At 40.0% G+C, this 17,849-nt stretch overlaps 1 protein-coding gene across 3 annotated transcripts in view; it reads left to right on the top strand.

Annotated features, from left to right (window-relative positions):
* LIMA1 (LIM domain and actin binding 1) overlaps positions 1-17,849 on the top strand; it is a 91,392-nt gene that overhangs the window by 52,786 nt on the left and 20,757 nt on the right. For all 3 annotated transcript variants that reach the window (XM_036457504.2, XM_036457507.2, XM_036457506.2), the window contains exons 4-6: positions 3,551-4,018; positions 15,957-16,041; positions 17,649-17,797. In XM_036457504.2, coding sequence (XP_036313397.1) covers positions 3,551-4,018; positions 15,957-16,041; positions 17,649-17,797 — 702 coding nt within the window. The remainder of the gene's footprint in view (positions 1-3,550; positions 4,019-15,956; positions 16,042-17,648; positions 17,798-17,849) is intronic.

Raw genomic sequence — 17,849 nt, 5'->3', positions numbered from 1 at the left:
CAAAGAATAAGGGAAGGAGATGGATGATAGAAACATCAATGATGAGAGAGAATCATTGATTAGCTGCCTCTTGCACCACCTCTCCTTCCTCCCCCATCCCCCCCCCCCCAGGATCAAGCATGAACACAGGCATGTGCCCTAACTGGGAATCAAACTGTAACTTCCTGGTTCATAGGTTGACACTCAACCACTGAGCCATGCCGGCGGGCCTGCTTTTAATATGAACATTCCCATGTCAATTTTAACATTAAAGCTCATTTGACTCGGCCTCTTCATTTTATAGGTGAGATAACTGAGACCCAAAGAGAGGAAGGGACTTATTCAGGGTCAGTGAAGGAGCGAGGACTCATCCTAATTCCAAGTCAGACGCTCCTGCAGAAAGGACACTGTGTTGCGTCTCCTTGGTGTTCCTGATCTGGATTCAGGCAGCCAATTATGGTCTAGACTAGAGGCAGATCTGCCAAGATGCTCAGCCTTGCTGGGTAGAATGAACAGTGTGCTAAATGTCCCTTTGAGGAAAGAGGCTATGTAGCAACCAAGGGCCCTTGAAAACTTGCATCATCATTGACTTCCCACTGCCTTAATCTAAGAAAATAGTTGGGGGGAAATTAAAACCGTGACACAAATGACATCAACTAGAATCTTACCTTATTTTGTGCCCCCACACCTATAGAGAAAGTAAAAAGAACAGTAAGAGACTTTAACTCAAGTTCAGGATTTGGGTGATGGCTGGGTTCAATGGGTGATCACCACTGTGAGATATGGCTTAAGGGGTAGAGAGGAGCATCCATCTAATAATAATTACCACTTCCTGAGTGCCTATTTATATCCAATGCTACATTACATGCTTAATATATCCTCATTTATTCTCCACAATAGCCCTGGATGGTAGTTTCCAGAAATTAAGAAACTTGCCTAAGGTCACTTGGTTGGGTGGAGCTATGTTATACAAGTAACACATATTTATTGTAGGAAATAAAGATAAAGAGAAGAAAATGTAAGTGACCCATAATCCATTATCCAATGATAACCCAGACTATCTCAATCCAATACTCTGTTCACTGTGCTGACCAGCCTGCTTTTAGCTGTCCTTTTTGTCCTGTACTTTCTTGCATCTCTTTCTTCCCCAGATAGACTGTAGGCTCTGCTCCTTCCCCATCTGTGCTTCCCCCTGGGTCCTAAAGCCCTGAACACCTGGCATGACCTGGAAGTGCTGCCAGGAATGAGTTAAGGGTGTGGGCCTTTAATGCTGTCAGATCACACAGCCCTGCCCTTCCCCCTTTTGTCTCCCAGCCAGCACTTCTGAACTTGTATCCTTAAGTGCTTCTTTTAATAAAAGAGCACATTTGCTCCTCCTTAAAATGCCCCACAGGGATGTTCTCCACCCAGGCCCTCTGTTTGGGACACTGCTGGTATTCTATCACACATCCCTTTCTTCCCAGTCACCACGAGTCAAGTAGAAATGATAATTTTCAAGCTGCTTACAGTAACATTAAAATTATTTCATTTTCTGTAGAAGCTTTTTGTGACATGAAGATGTCTAATTTTATCTTTATATTCATTTTATTACACAATGAATACATATTTATTATAAGGAGAAAATACAGATGCCCATAATCCATGATTCAAGGGTAACCCATTAATTTCCTGATGTTTTTTCTTCTAGAATACTTTTCTATGCTTAGATTAAAAAAAAAAAAAAAAAAAAAAAAAAAGCATGTGTATTACAAAATGGAATCATACTGTCTCATAATTTGCCCTTTCCCACTCAAAAGCATCTTTCCTTGTTAATAAATATACATCGATCACATGATTTGTCTCTGAGAAAGGTAGTGTCCAGTTACCCGGTCAGAATGCCACTTTGATTCCCAAGGCTCCTGTCTGGGCAGGGCAAGGGCAAGGCAGGTAAAGTTGGAGACCAAGATGACTCATCCATTGTGTGGCAGGAGGTACACAGAGCCAAGAGTGCCGCTGGCAGTAAAGGTAGCACCAGCTTCCAGAGCTGGTTGGTTTTTTTTTTTTAATTCTCTCTTTCCCAACAAGAAAACTTTTCATGTTGCTTCTATTTCTGATCCATACATGTTTCCCCCAGTGAATCTTGTCACCCAAGTTTTAACACTAAAATCAAGCAGTTCGTAACTTTAAAAAAAATCTTTATTAAAAGTATTACATATGTCCCGTTTCCCCTACTGACCCCGTTGCCTGCTCGTCCCTTCCCCCTCCCCCCCAGACCTTCCCCTCAGGCTGACCTGTAACTGGTTTTCAAGCCTTGTAGCTACTTGATGAAGTGGCTCTCAGTGTGTGTTCAGAAGAGGAACAGGGAATCTTAATTCCCAGTATAGCTGCTAATCCTGTTTAATTCCCCCGAAGTCATTCACTTCTAGGTGGTTTGCCTTTTCTTTCTCAATTGAAAGACGGGTGAGTCACAGACTACGGGAATGGAGGGCAAGAAGGTAGTATTAGAATTTGTGGTTTGTTGGGAAGGTGGAGCTGCTCTATTTAGGAGTACTTTCAGAATGTGCAACGCTGAATTTTATTTAAACAAGCATGTTTCCTCTGTTATTATGGAACAGCATTGACAGCTTCCAGGTTGTTTTCTATCTGTCTCACATTTTGAAATTAATTCCATTTTGGCCCAGCTGAAAGGTAGCTCTTCTGAGATATTTAAATTTCTGCCCTTCAACCAAGAGAGTGTGTGTCGATGCTTTCATATGAAGCCTGGATATTTCTTAGCCAAAGGGTCTCTAAAATAGTGACTTTTCTGATAACTAACATTTACATATGGACAAACATGTAGAGAAGAGAGAAAAAAATTAGATTATTTTTATTAAGGTATTATATATGTACATATCTTACCATTGCCCCCCCACTCCCATAATTGCCCTCCCTCCCCAGAGTTTTGCACCCAAAAAATTAGATTTTTACGTACAATTTGACTGTTTCTATGCATGTAAATTGTCAGATATAATGAAATATTGTTTATGCAAATACATGTAAAAGTCTGGTGACTTCTTTAAATTTCAATCTTTGATGCTACTCTCCACAATTAAAGTATTGTGTAGTTTCAGCTATATTGCCTTTTTGTTTTTAAAATAATAATTTAAAAAAAAGTAGGATATACCATATAACTTTGTGGCATGTAATGATGAACTTTTGGGGGTGGAATTACTGCTGAATATTTACAGAGTTTAAAGTACCTGGTGTTTGCTTTTTTCTCTCTCATTTCCCCCATTGATCTTTGGATAAAAAATCTCTTGTCTCCAATGTAACTGTCATTAGATCTGGGCTCTCCTTTCTCCTCATTTTGTCCTTATAAGGCTATCCTGTTTTATCACTTCCTGCTTCAGCTCCTGACTTTTTCTCTCTTCCCCTCTCCCTCTCCTGGGTGGATGCTTTTTCTCCATGTGGCAGGGCTGTAACTGTTCACAGCTGTGTGAAACGCCAGTGGACCTGGGCAGCTTGGAGTTTTAACTTTCATTTTACAAAGAACATCATGTTTGATTGTTTCAGCAGGCAAGTCACAACTGGCACTTACTTCTTGTTCTTCTAGAACACCGAAAATCTCCCCCAGCACTATAGAAGGGGAATCCTGACTGCGTTAAAGAAGAAGTGGGAGAACCCAGTGCTGGGAGCTGAGTCTCACACAGACTCTCCGCGAAACAGCAGCACTGAGTTCAGACACAGAGACGACCATCCTCCTGCTGAAGTGGTGAGCAACTCTGCCTCTGGGGCCGAGGCTAAACGAGGGGAGCAGGTCCATCCCAGACCCAGACTTGGATCACCTGCTGACGCCCACATTCAGGATCCGTACCCCCGCACCGGGGACAGTGAACCTCGGAAAGACCACTCAACAGAAAAGAACAACATGGAAAACTGTCTAGTAGGAGAAGCCAGGCATGAAGTAGGAAAGCCTGACATCAGTGAAAATACAGAAGCTACAAACAAAATAGAGAAATACAACGTTCCGCTGAACAGGCTTAAGATGATGTTTGAGAAAGGCGAACCATCTCAAACCAAGGTAAGGATTGAGAACATTTAAGACTTGGTACAGTCATTTCACATGAACAAAGCTGGTTTTCTAATCCAGACAGTTTCAGTAGTGTGGAGCATGTGGTCTGTATGTCTTGAATCAGGTTCAGTGAGTTAATTACAAATCTCGAATTATTTGCCTAGATGGTAAAATTTGTGAGGTTCCAACCCAATTTCATGTGAAATCAAGCTCACACAGCGGTTTCAGGTTGATGTCTAGAAATGAAGAGAGTCTGATGCCAATGTGATTTTGTGTTTTTGTACGCTTGCCCTTTTAATTTGTCTTCCTGTGTCTTTTGTCATTTGTCGGTTTGGGGGTGGAATTATTGCTGAATCGTTCTCTTGGACACAGCTGCAGGCCGAGTGTTAGGGCCAGATTTTAATGTTAAGACTGAGGCTTAGTTGTCTCTGCTCGCTGAATCCTTTCTCCTCTTCTCAACTTCCTCATCTGTGCCTTCCAACAAATGTTTTCTATCAGCTAAAATCCTCTCCCAGGAAAAATCAATGAAGATAGCCAGACTAGCTGTAGCCTTCAGGATTTTTGACTTGCAAATGCACAGGGTTGCATTTTCCTACAACTGTTAATGAAATTTGATCCTTCGTGTGGATTGCAGACCAGGTCCCCAGAGGGAATTACTTAACTAGAAAATGAGTTACATATGCTGGTGACTTATAACACAATCCAGGGGCTGCAGAACTGGTAAATTTTTCCAGTTTTTTCATACTTTCCTGCATATCTGGCTTTGTACATGAGGATGGTTTGTTATAACAGTCATTATAATGAAATAAACAGATATGATGGGTAGCAAAGCCATCATTTACTTTAGATTCCATCTAAATGGGAAAGCTGAGGGTTTTTTTTAAGCTAAATAGTTGGCCCCAATCCCTATATTTGTGAAGTAATGGTATGAAGCGTTCTTTCTGAGATTAAAAAAAAAAATTAGATTACTATCCTAATCCTCAATTATATATGGGGTGACTTAGTCAATTTCTTCCCATAACTTACAGTTCCTGGAGCTTTCCTGCCTAGAAACATTCCTGAGTGTTTAGGGCTCATCTGTTTGAGAATGTAGAAAGAATTTTTAAAGGTTTTCAAACCTAGAACCCTGCTCTGTAAATGAGTTTTCGCTCTGTTTTAACACTGAAACCAGTTGGCAAGAGATGTAACCACAAAGCAGTTTTACAACTTTCCTTAAACTCTCATCCTTCCCAACTTTTAGTCCTCTAGGCCTGCCAAGTCCCTCTTTCTCCTTTATGGTCTTAATAAAAAAAAAATTTTTAATTTAAATGGGAAAAAGAATTTTAAATGGAAGGGAAAAAAATGTCAGAAATCCTAAATAGAGAGGAAGGGGCTTTGTTGTGACTCAAAGCGCCATTGTCAGTCTCCTCCTCACAGACCCTGCTAAGGGGCAGAACAGCTGATGTCATGCCAGCACACACAATGTAGGTTCAGTGCAAAAGGCTGCTGCATGTCAAAACTGGCCTAAGGTGGGAAATGACTGGGATTGCAGCAAACAAAAATGCTGATTATGTGTAAGGATCTGGTGAGAGACTTTTTTTCTCATAAGTGCCTGCTGAGAGATGGGTCAGAACAGGCCTGTCTCTTTGTGGCTGGTCAGAGAGGAGAAAAAATTCCTTATATAAAGAATTGTGAGTCCCCAACCCAATTTCATAGGCACTGAGCAGCTAACGGTCTAGGAAGATTGGGGGTGGGGTGATGGTTGTCCTAAGATTAGACTTTTTAAAGGACCTTTTTAAACTTCTTAAATAGTCATTTGTCACTTAATGGACTGCTAAGGGAGTGTAACACACAGCAGCCCTTGGTTTTATTAGCTGTGTCTAAATAAGTAGCATTATCCATGTTGGAAACAGTATAGATTACTTTGAAAAGTTTTGTCTATGGGCGGGGGGGGGGGGGGGGGGGGGACAATGTTAAATTATGTACACAGATAATAAATGAATAAAAAAAAAGAAAAGTTTTGTCTAATATTTCAGTAAAACTGTTAAAATTTTGTCTACTTTAGGCAAAGGAATAACTATTCAGTTTGAAACTAGGTTATGGTTATTGTTATAATTTCAGCTTTAATAAGGATAAGGCTATACTCAATTTAATTAATTTGTTGTTCCACTTATTCATGAATTCCATGGTTTTCTAATATGTGCCCTGACCAGGGATCGAACTGCAACCTTGGCGTATCTGGAAGATGCTGTGTTGTAGGTGGCAGGAAGGGCACCAGGTGTCTGACCAGTGGGATTAGACCAAACTTGGGTTCAGCAACCTGGGTACTTGGGTTCTGGCCAGGAGAGAATTCATGGCAAGACCCAAACTATAAGAGAACACTTACTGGGTAAACTACAGAAGTAGAAAAAGTAATTCCTAGGAGAAATAGTCTTAGAAAACAAGTTCTAGAGTAAAGGAGGGGCCCCTGGAGCTTGGGATGAGAACGCTAATTGAAACGTGAGGGGTGGGGAGTGGGGCAGCACTGGATCCTCCCTTCTGTTTTAAGGATGGAGATTTTAGGGGAGTTCCTAGGGAAGATCCTAATAGAACATTTCCAGGTGTGTCCATTCAGGATTGTGGTCTCCACTGGTTGATTGGCAGATACCAGGGCAGGGGGTCATTATTCCATGCAGCTGGTCCTGAGGTCAGCCTTGGCTGGTTTTGTTACTTATCTGGGCCTGGAGCTGAAATACAACTGAGGCCTAAATGCTATCTCACAGTAGGAAAGGTCAGGGGGTACAAACCTCATGACCAGTGATATGCTAGAGGAAGTAAAGTCATCCTGGGGGCAAGGTCCCACCCTACAATTGATTGTCCATTGCTCGCCACCTGGGGCTTTCCACCCTGGTGATCTTCTGTTCCTGGCCCATTGTCCTTGCTCTGCCCATGTTTGTCTGCACAGCATAACCAACAGAGCTACCTGACCAGGGAGGGCCTCGTGGTATATTTTAGTTCTTCTAGTTAGTCATATTTTAGTTGTGTTCACTTGTTTTAGATTACAAAGATAAAATAGTACATTGGCTAAAACAGAAATAACTGAAATAAAAATGGAACTTTCCCTTGTCCCAACCCCTTTTCACTTCTTTGCTACTTCTCTCCCCTTAGACTTCTAAACCCCATGAATTTCCCGTAGAATTTCTGTTCCTCTTATTATCAGGATCATTATATGAATGGCTACCATCAAAAAAGCAACAAAACTTCACTTGTTAATAGGAGAAAACAACTGTCCTCCTTCAGACAGTCCAACATTTTTGTGGTTTTCCTTCTTATAAGTTCCTGGAAGAGACGCCTAGTATTTTGTGTAGCTTTATATAACACTGGTACATACCAGTGTGTATGTGTTGCTGTAATGGAGCAAGCCCTTGAGAAAATAAGGAAAGTAAGTTAAAGTCTGATCTGTGGTCATCAGCTATTTTATCTATAACCAACGAATCTATAATCTACGTCAAAAAAACATATTTGCCTTCTTGAAAAATGGGTAGGTGTCTATAGGGAACCTCTACATTGTTATAAAATTACCCATAACATTTTATCTTCTCCTTTCATAGTTAATAATTGTGTGTGTTCCCTTATCTACTTACTGTCATCTTAGTAAGATTCTTTCTTCTGCTTTCTTAATGTCTCAAGTAAATTAGTTGGAATTAAATCCCAAGAAAAATACATATTTGAGGATGTTCATAATTGGTATCATTTGCATATTTTTGAATCATAATTTTAAGATGGGCTTAAGGAGGAAAGGGATTTGAATAACTGTCAACATTACAGTGGTCATCCTAATGTAGGGTAGTATATCTTTAATTTGCTTATCAGAATTATAAATCTTAAATTGATCCAGCATCCTACCTCCATTAGATACATTGTTAGTGCCTTAAGTACAGATAACTGGTTTTGTTAAATAAACACGAGAATTATCCTTGTTTTTTTGTCAATGCTATCTTTCTTGTATATCTTATTAAAATTAAATTTTGCTGATTTATTATTATTCACTCTTGAATAGTTTGTAGCTTCTGTGACTTCAAATGTATATAAGAATAACCTTTCTATAGTGAATAATTTTTCATAAAGACCTCGTACTAGTATAAATAATTTTTATTTATCCCTATTTAATAACTGAGTAATTGTTTGGTCTTTTGTGGTAAGATGATAATGGACCCAGGTATAAAGGTGCCAGTCAAGGAATTCCGATATTTTTCACTGTTTGTTGCCCTAAATAGCTGACTTTGATGTGCCAACTGGTGACCAATAATCTCTTTTCTGCTTACTTTCATGCCAAATAACTACTTAACAGGTTTCTAACTGGTTTTCATTACAATAAAACATGTTGAAAAATAATAGCAGGAAACTGGAACATTCTCTAAGCAATGTTGGCTACATTAGAGTTTGGAGGGGTCAGAAGGACATCATTTACCAAATATTTACCACTTCTGTCTTCTTGCTATTGGACTCAATCCTGGATTAGACAACATGATATGCATCCAGATGAATGTATTAGTCATTTCCTCTAGCCTTCTGACTTATCAATGAGTTACAAGGTGTGAGAAATCCCTATCATGTTCGTAATCCAGCTCACTGCTCTGGGGCAGTTAAGATATTTTATAGATGGAAACAGTCAAGGTCAGAGAACTTAACTGATATACCCAATGTACTGTGGCTGATTGATATCAGAAAAGGACTGAAATTGTGTAGTACCCTTTCTACCATATTACACTATCTTCATGATTATTATAATTGCTTATCAGATAAAAGCAACTGGCCATGGCCTTATACAGTTTTGAAATCTAAGGAAATTAAAACATTAAAAATTTAAAAATTTAAAATTAAAAATATTCTCAAAGAATTTAGCTCTCTATCATTTTTCTTGCCTCATTTTATAGTCTCTTAACTGAATAAAAAACATGAGGGCAATGAAGAGAAGAAATACATCATAATACAGATTTGTACTAAAACTCTTGAATTAGAAGTTTATGGTTTGGGGAAGTTTGGTTTTCTTATATAAATGAAATCGTCATCTGAACAATTTCTTTCTCTCCTCTCTCTCTTACACACAACACACACACAACACACAACACACACACAACACACACACACAACGCACACTATACACACACAACACACACAACACACACACACACACTACACACACACACACACAACACACACACACACACACACACACACGGTAAACCAGAAAGGAGAAGAAAAAGCTAAGTAATCCAGGAAAAAAAAGTAACCATCATCAGTTGTGCACAGTAATATCCTTATCATTGCATAACTAGTTTTTACATGGTTTAGTCACTGTATACTTACTGTTTTATATGCTTATGCTTTATTTTTTTGTTTGGTCTTTTTATATAGACCTTTCTGTGTATCTTCCTAGTTCATGTAGTTATCTTTTTATGGCAACATGGTATTTCATTATATTGTTTAATCATTCCCCAGTAATTAGGTTCTTGTTTAGCCTAATAAAAAAGCTCTAAGCATCTTCTAAGAATTTTTTTTATTTTTATTTTTTTTTTTTTAGTTATTTGGGGTGTTATGGTCAAAAAATATAATTCATTAAATATTTTTCTTACACATTTTCTACTTGTTCTCAACGACTATATTATTTTATAACATCACTAGCACAATCTAAGGACATAGTCAATTATCCAGCACCTCATCACCATTGGTTTTACCATTTTTATCTGTTTACCAGTGACCTGATGCATGAAATTTGTGCACAGAGGGGGTGGTTTCCTCAGCCCAGCCTGTACTATCTCCAATCAGACATCCCTCTCGCAATCTGGGACTGCTGGTTCCTAACCACTCACCTGTCTGCCTGATTGCCACTAACTGCCTTTGCCTGCCTGCCTATTGCCCTTAACCCCTCTGCCTGCCTAACTGCCCTCCCCCACCGGCCTGATCTTGCCCCCAACTAACCTCTCCTGCTGGCCTGGTTGCTCCCAACTGCCCCCCTGCCGGCCAATTTAGTTTTGATTGGTCGGTTTCTATGCCAGTCAACATCAAAAGCTCCGCCTCCTAGGCAGCCATTGGCTCCTCACAGTTCACCCAGTTTGGTTCTGATTATTCGGTTTCTATGCCAGTCACTGTCTCCGGGCCTATCTCCAGCCCTGATCAGAGAGACGGGGCTGATCAGCAGCCCCTGCGGAGACCTGGAGAGAAACAGAGACTCAGCTGCTGGGAAAGCCCGAAGAGGAAGAGAAAGAGACAGGCAATGGCTGATCAACAGCTGCCACTGAGCCTGCGGATCAGACCCTGCCTCTCTTTTTGGGCCTCTCTCTGAGCCTGATCCACAGCCCCCTCAGCAGTCAGTGCTGGGTCATCATGGCAACCCAGCATTCACTGCAGAACTGACTTTTGGTTTTCATTCAAGCCTTCAGTCGGTCATTACGGACCCTGGGTTTTTATATACAGTGGTGCCTCACACAACGAACTTAATTCGTTCCAGGAGCAAGTTTGTTATGCGAAAAGTTCGTTATGTGAAACGCATTTTCCCATAACAATACATGTTAAAAAAAATAATTCGTTCTGTAGCATAAAATATGCTAAGATGACATAAAAAAAGATAAATTTTTTGTTATTATTTTTATTTAGATACATCTAAAAACATAATTTTTTTTAAAATTATATAAAAAAAATATTGAGTTTAACTTAAAAGGACGACTGCCGTGATACGTGCGTGATTTAATTCGTAATGAAGAACGATTGCCGAGATACGTGCTTAAGTTAAGCGCAGTGACTAACAACTGCCTGCAGTGCCTGCTCGGAAGGATGCAATACATCGGCAGCGATCATGGAAGCTCGGGCGAAGCAGTCGTGGAAGCTCGGGCGACTTCGTTGTGTGAAACGAAGTTCGTTGTATGAATCATGACAGGAAGTTCGTTGTGTGCAGCGTTCGCTGTGCGAGGCGTTCTTTATGCGAGGCACCACTGTATTAGGATATTAATTTAATAAGTATGAAGTAATGTCCTTGCTGGTGTTGGTTGAGTGTTGTCCCATGTACCCAAGAATCGCCAGTCAGGGAATTATCCTGGCCAGGGCACATGTGCAGGTTACGGGTTCAATCCTGGTCAGGGTGCATGCTGAGGCAGCTAATCGATGTTTCTCTCCCTCTCCTTTCCTCTCTAAAATCAATATAGATGTTTTCAAAATAGGTATGAAGTATTACCTCTCTTCTTTTTTTTCTAATTGTAAGAGTAACACTTAATTTTTGTAGAATGCTTAGAAATACAGAAAAAGGAGAGACATTGCAGCACTGGAGATGAGTGCTCCTTCTCTATGAGTTGTTTTACTTAAATGAGGTCTATTTTTCCTAAGAAGGTCCTTGGAGAAGGCAATGTTTATCTCACAGTACTTAGAGAAATTAAGGCCAGGTTTTATTTACACCCTATGATAACCCTGCACAGTTCAGCAAAGTCTCACTTTTACTTAAAAGTTGTCCTTTCTCCTCCACCCTTGACTTTGGAGTGATGAGAGTCTTCAAGAAGGTCAAAGTTGAAAAGTTGAAGGAAGGGGCTGAGAGAGGTAGGAACCTCTTAATAAATTAAGGTATTGAAAAATCAACTTTTAAAGAGAACTTCTTATGAAAATAGGATGGAGGGACAGGAAATCTGCTTTTTACTTGACACTTGGGACCTAACTTATTTTATTTCTTTAAAAAAATTTTTTTCCAGAGAAAAGAAATTCCACGGACTATTAGCTAAAAGCCCCAAACTCTTATTTTATTATTTGTACATGTTGATGTGTTTATGGATTCACAGAGAATGTTTAAATAGAGTTAGTTACTATAGTCGGCTGACAGGAAGGAGGACATTTGGGGTGGGGTTAGGTCAAGCCATAGGAAATTCCAGAGAGTCTTAAAGTGTCTTATCTTTTCTTAACAGATTTTGATGATTAAGACTCCCTCAAACATCTGAATAAAAAGAGCTAAAATTCGATAAAATATGTTACAGAAGAGTGTTTCAGTATCACAATTCCTGTTTTTTTCTTTCTGTGTTCCTCTGCTTCCTTGAGAAATATTGAAGGAAACCCCTCCTTCTTCCTGTACTTCAGATTGCCACTTGTAAAATGAGGCTCATAAAATTCATAGTAAATGCATTTGAGAAGTTCTTATTCTGAATATTTGAGTAGTTTGGAGGTGAAAAGGTATTTAGAAAGTGCTTACTGCTTCCCCTGGAATCTCACTAAAAGCAATCTCAGATCTGTATTCCTCCTCAGAACCAGTGTCAGTGTAACTTTGATTTTCAGAGACGTTTCTATTTTTCTCTAAGAATTAGCTTTGCACAGTCACTCTTTTAGTACTTGAAAAAAGGTAATATAGAGTATTGATACGCTATGATCCAGAGGCTTTTCTTTTCTTTTCTTTTCTTTTTTCAGAGGCTTTTCTTTTTCCTAAAGGCTCTTTATTTAATCCAAAGGTTTAAATGAAAAGCTAGCAAAGATTGAAAATTTTATGCATTTAAAACCAAAGAGTCGCTCTGCCCTGGCAGGGCATATGCACTAGTGCTGAATGGCCTTGATCCCAGGAACACCAGTGCAGGGCCTTCCCACGTGACTGTAAGTACAGACAGAAAACTGAACACTCAGCAGATTACGAATGTAACACATACCCTTTGATTTTTTTATTGACTTCAGAGAGGAAGGGAGGAGAGAGAGATAGAAACATTAATGATGAGAGAGAACCATTGATTGGCAGCCTCCTGCACATACCCTACTTTGAATTGAGTCTGTAACCCGGGTATGTACCTTGCCCGGGAATCAAACCGTGATTTCCTGGTCCTTAGGTCAATGATCAACCATGCCAGCTGGGCCACATACTCTTTGAATTGTACTGAAACTTTACCTTGATGGGATGTAAGTATTGGAAATATTGCTCTAGTATTAAGAATGCAGAACTTTGCTGGGACCGGTTTGGCTCAGTGGATAGAGCGTCAGCCTGTGGACTGAAAGGTCCCAGGTTCAATTCCGGTCAAGGGCATGTACCTTGGTTGCAGGCACATCCCCAGTAGGGAGTGTGCAGGAGACAGCTGATCGATGTGTCTCTCTCATCGATGTGTCACTCTCATTTATGTTTCTAACTCTCCTTCCCTCTCTCTCTTCCTCTCTGTAAAAAAAATCAATAAAATATATTTTAAAAAAAGAAAAGAATCCAGAACTTGTTCGCTTTCAGTTTTTTAATTTAAAAAATATATATATTTCTATTGATTTTTTACAGAGAAGAAGGGAAAGAGATAGAGAGCCAGAAACGTTGACGAGAGAGAAACACCGACCAGCTGCCTCCTGCACACCCCCTACCGGGGATGTGCCCGCAACCAACGTACATGCCCTTGACCGGAATCGAACCTGGGACCCGACCCTTCAGTCCGCAGACCGACGCTCCACCACTGAGCCAAACCGGTTTCAGCCGCTTTCAGTTTTTTAAAAAGGACTGTATTTTCAGGCTTCCTCTCTTTGAGCCCTGAAAATTCTAATTTTTATAGTGATCATATTATAGTGTAGCAGCATTTGGAATAAATCTTTGGAATTTCCTTTACTTTAATTATCCGCAAATGAGAAATGTTTTAAAAACAGAAAAAAAATATGTATGGGGGGGTATCCTGCCAAATTTATCTTTTCCCTTTAGCAAGTGATCTTCATTTCCAGATTGGGGGCTGCTCCTGTAGCAACAGTAGGTTGCATCATATGCGTTATGTGGATGTGATTAAATATGCAGCTGACCTGAGTATAATATGGTAAAGTTAGAGTTGCTGCAGCTTATCTTGATTTTTATAAAAAAAATAGATTCAGGGAACATTTGAGATTTGCTCTCAGGCATATGTTATCTGTTTTGGCTCAAATAAACTTGTAAAAATAAAATTAAAATAGATTCAACTAGCCCAGCCAGTATGGTTCAGTGGTTGAGTGTTGACCTATGAACCAGGACGTCACTGGTTCCCAGTCAGAGCACGTTTAATTCCCAGTCAGAGCACTTGCCTGGGCTGCAGCCTTCGTCCCCAGAAGGGGGTGTGCAGGAGGCAGCAGAGCAGTGAGTCTCATCATTGATGTTTCTATCTCCCTCTCCCTTCTTCTCTGAAGTCAATAAAAATACTTTTATTTTTAGCCGAAGCTGGTTTGGCTCAGTGGTGGAGCGTCCGTCTGTGGACTGAAGGGTCCCAAGTTTGATTCCGGTCAAGGGCATGTACATTGGTTGCGGGCACATCCCCGGTAGAGGGTGTGCAAGAGGCAGCTGGTCGATGTTTCTCTCTCATCGACGTTTCTAGCTCTCTATCTCTCTCCCTTCCTCTCTGTAAAAAAATCAATAAAATGTATTTTTAAAAATATTTTCATTTTTTTAAAAAAGATTCAACAAATAATGTAATAGCAAAGCTTATTTGAGGTAAATTATATTAATTGTATATAACTGACTTCTGAAGTGTGGGGAGATGTGGGGAGACTTAAAATAGGCAAGAGTTCAGTCTTAAACTTTATTGTTTAAGTTGATTAATCCATTGAACTTAGAGGTTTAATAGCTATTTACTAATGTTGAATTCAAAAGGGTACTAAGTTTGATCTGTTATATTGAATTTCAGTTACCTTTTCTACTTCATGTTATCTTGAGATGTAAATGATAGGATAGAGTTGAAGGCTCTCATTACAATCTGGAACTATGGAAACATTCCGTGACTAAGTACCTTTCTATTGAGTCACTCTTCGAGGCTTAAAAATTATAATTTTTAATTTTAATTAGAGTTCAACCTTAGATAGGAGAGATAGAAATATAGTGATTTACAGGAATCACAAAATGCTTTACTAAGAAAAAAAATATGTATCATTCACTTTTCTATTTAAAAAAAAAAAAAAAAGGCATAGTCTCTTGCCTTCAATAAGCTTCCAGTCCAGTAGAGGAACACAGAGCAGTTTGATAAGCATTGTCATGGAAGTGTAGCCAAGTACTTTGGGTATAGAGGAAGAACAACTTAGACTTACGCAGAACAGACTTCATAGAGGGAAAGTTGCTTAGTTTACAGAATCTTGAAGGAACAAGCATTTGCTAGACAACAAAAGGATAAAATGGTAATCCAGGTAGAGGGAACTAATTTACAATATCATGGGCCTCACAGCAGTTTGCTTTGCATGGATGTTTTCTCTCTCATCACTGATGTTCTCTCTCTCTCTCTCTCTCTCTCTCTCTCTCTCTCTCTCTCTCTCCCGCTCCCTCCCTCCCTCCCTCCCTCCCTCCCTCCCTCTCCCTCTCCCTCTCCCTCTCCCTCTCCCTCTCCCTCTCCCTCTCCTCCCTTCTCTCTTCTCCCTTCTCCTCCTTCCCTCCTTCTCTCCCTCCTTCCCTTCTCTGATATCAATAAAAGTATATATATATATTTTTTTATTTTATTTTTTAATTTAAACAGGAGAGTAACATAAATTATATTTGGGGAAAATTGCTTTGTATTTTTGTATTACTTGGGATAATGGCAGCATCATAGAGACTTGATTGGAAGGTAGAAGAACCAGTTAGAAAGATAATCAGTAGTCCATCCACTGTAGCAGCAGCAGAGATAAGGTAGGACATAGAAGGGAAATATTAATAGCAGATACTGCTGTCAGGACTTGGCACTTTGGAGACATGTCATTGTCATCTGGGACATGAAGGTTCCCCTCAATGATGTTTAAATTACAAGGCTTTCTGGTTAAGCTGGTTAGGTCCTAATTGTTAGCAGAGAGCATAACCTTGATAGAGTGCACTTATTTTTCCCTGGGCACTTGTGACCATGTAGTGCTTGATACTGATAATATGGAAAATATATTCTGTGGAATATAAAAACAAATATAAAATTGAATTTCTTCTGGATTTTTATTTATAAAGGAGATTTGCAGCCTTCTTTTTTGAACACTGCATCAAGATTTCCCATCTTCTATCAAAATGTATTGCTTGGTTTTGTTTTCCAAACAGATTCCTCGGACCCAAAGCCGAAGTGCAGGTGGAAGGAGGATCTCTGAAAACAGCTATTCTCTGGATGATTTGGAAATAGGGCCAGGTAAGCAGAGAGTTCCATGTGTATGACGTTCTCCTGGAAGTACTCATTAGTAAACAATTTATTTTGGCCTCAGCACCAATGCTTTTGAAGGAAGAGTGGTACAAATTAAATGGAAGCCTATCTGTTAGATACTGTTATTGGAGAGATCTATGGATTGTCTTTCTCCAGTGCTAGTGGGAGTGAGGTATCCCTTTCCCTATTGGGGGCTGCGTACTTATCGAGAAAAAGAATTTTCTGAACCTTGCATGGGAGGATGAGTGACTTTTATTTGCATGTAATTATATCCTTGGGTTTTCAAAGTTCCATTTCCCTTAATCCAGTCGTGGAAGACGTGCAGCTGGGGGTTCAGTAGAACTAAAAGCAAAGCCAGTGTCCCAAGTTTCCTTTCCATGGTGGAATCGGGTGGGGATTAGCATAGGCTAGTTGCAGTGCATCAGTCCACGGTGTGGGGTCCACATGGCCACTGGCCATGTGGGCGAATGCAGGAGTGTGAGAGTCCCGCAAGGCAGGAGTTAAACACGAGCAAGCAAGAGGCAAGAGTGCAAACCAAGCCTGGCCGGCAAGGGCTGGACAGTGATTGAAGCAGGAGGTCACAGATTCCTGGTTGGGGCATATGCCCAAGCTGTGAGCTTGATCCCCAGCACTGGGCATGCCAGAGGCAGCTGATCAATGACACTTCCCTCATTAATGTTTCTATCTCTCTCGCCCTCTCCCTTCCTCTCTGAAATCAATAAAAATATATTTAAAAAATAAAAAAGGAGTGTAAAGCAAGACAGGGACCTCCTTTGTTTAGGAGCTTAGATACCTCAAGTCTTCCCAGGCTTGCAGTGGCTACACTAGTCTGGCCAATGATCTGTTCCCAAGTGTGACTGACAGGCAAGAACCTTTCCTTTATCACCCAGGCTTGACTGGGCATGCATTTAAACTGCAGCTTCCTAGAAAACTGTACAAATTGCTACAATATCTGGCCTTCCCTTTGCTCCGTTCCTGCTAATTGATAACTAGGTTAAATTACAACGACATCGATACAAGCCATTCCCAAATGTCAGTGCTTTCCACAAACAGCTTCTCTGTATTTTTTAATCCATCCTTGTTAGTGGTAACCTATGGTAAATATCTGGTACCTCTGCAGGATTTCAAGGAAACTGCTACAGAGAATTTTGGCTCCATGGTCATTTGAGACTTGGGGCTCTCATGGATGGGCAGTATCAAAATCGGTTATCCTGGTCCCTGGCCAGATAGCTCAGTGGGTTAGAGCATTGTCCCCATACACCAAGGTTGTGGGGTTTGATCCCCACTCAGGGCACATACAAGCATCAACCAACTAATGTATAAATAAAAGTAGAATAGCAAGTTGGTGTTTCTCTCTTTCTTTTTTTTTCCCCCTAAAGTCAATAATAATTTTTTTTAAATGTATTTAAAGATGGATTATCCGTACTACCAGTGGTAACAAAACACCTTAAGGTTGGAATTATGTTTTGAAGGGCATATAAGGGAAAATAGAAGAAATTTATTCCATTACATTACAATAGCCCCAAATTGAGAATCTTGAAACCACTAAAGTCATATTTTATCTTCTAAAAAAGCATCTTTTTGCATACTTCCAGGTCAAGTGTCAACTTCTGCATTCAATTCGGAGAAAAGTGAGACTAGGCGAAACCTGGAGATCCCGCGCCTGTCAGAAACCTCCATAAAGGATCGAATGGCCAAGTACCAGGCAGCTGTGTCCAAACAAAGCAGTTCCACCAACTACACCGTATGTGTTCGGCATCATTCATTCATTCATCCATTCATTCCTTAATCCAACA

The sequence above is a fragment of the Pipistrellus kuhlii genome, unplaced genomic scaffold (genome assembly GCF_014108245.1).
Source record: "Pipistrellus kuhlii isolate mPipKuh1 unplaced genomic scaffold, mPipKuh1.p scaffold_m20_p_3, whole genome shotgun sequence".
Taxonomy (NCBI): domain Eukaryota; kingdom Metazoa; phylum Chordata; class Mammalia; order Chiroptera; family Vespertilionidae; genus Pipistrellus; species Pipistrellus kuhlii.
Note: the sequence above shows the minus strand (reverse complement) of the source record. Positions and strands in the feature narration are given on the sequence as shown.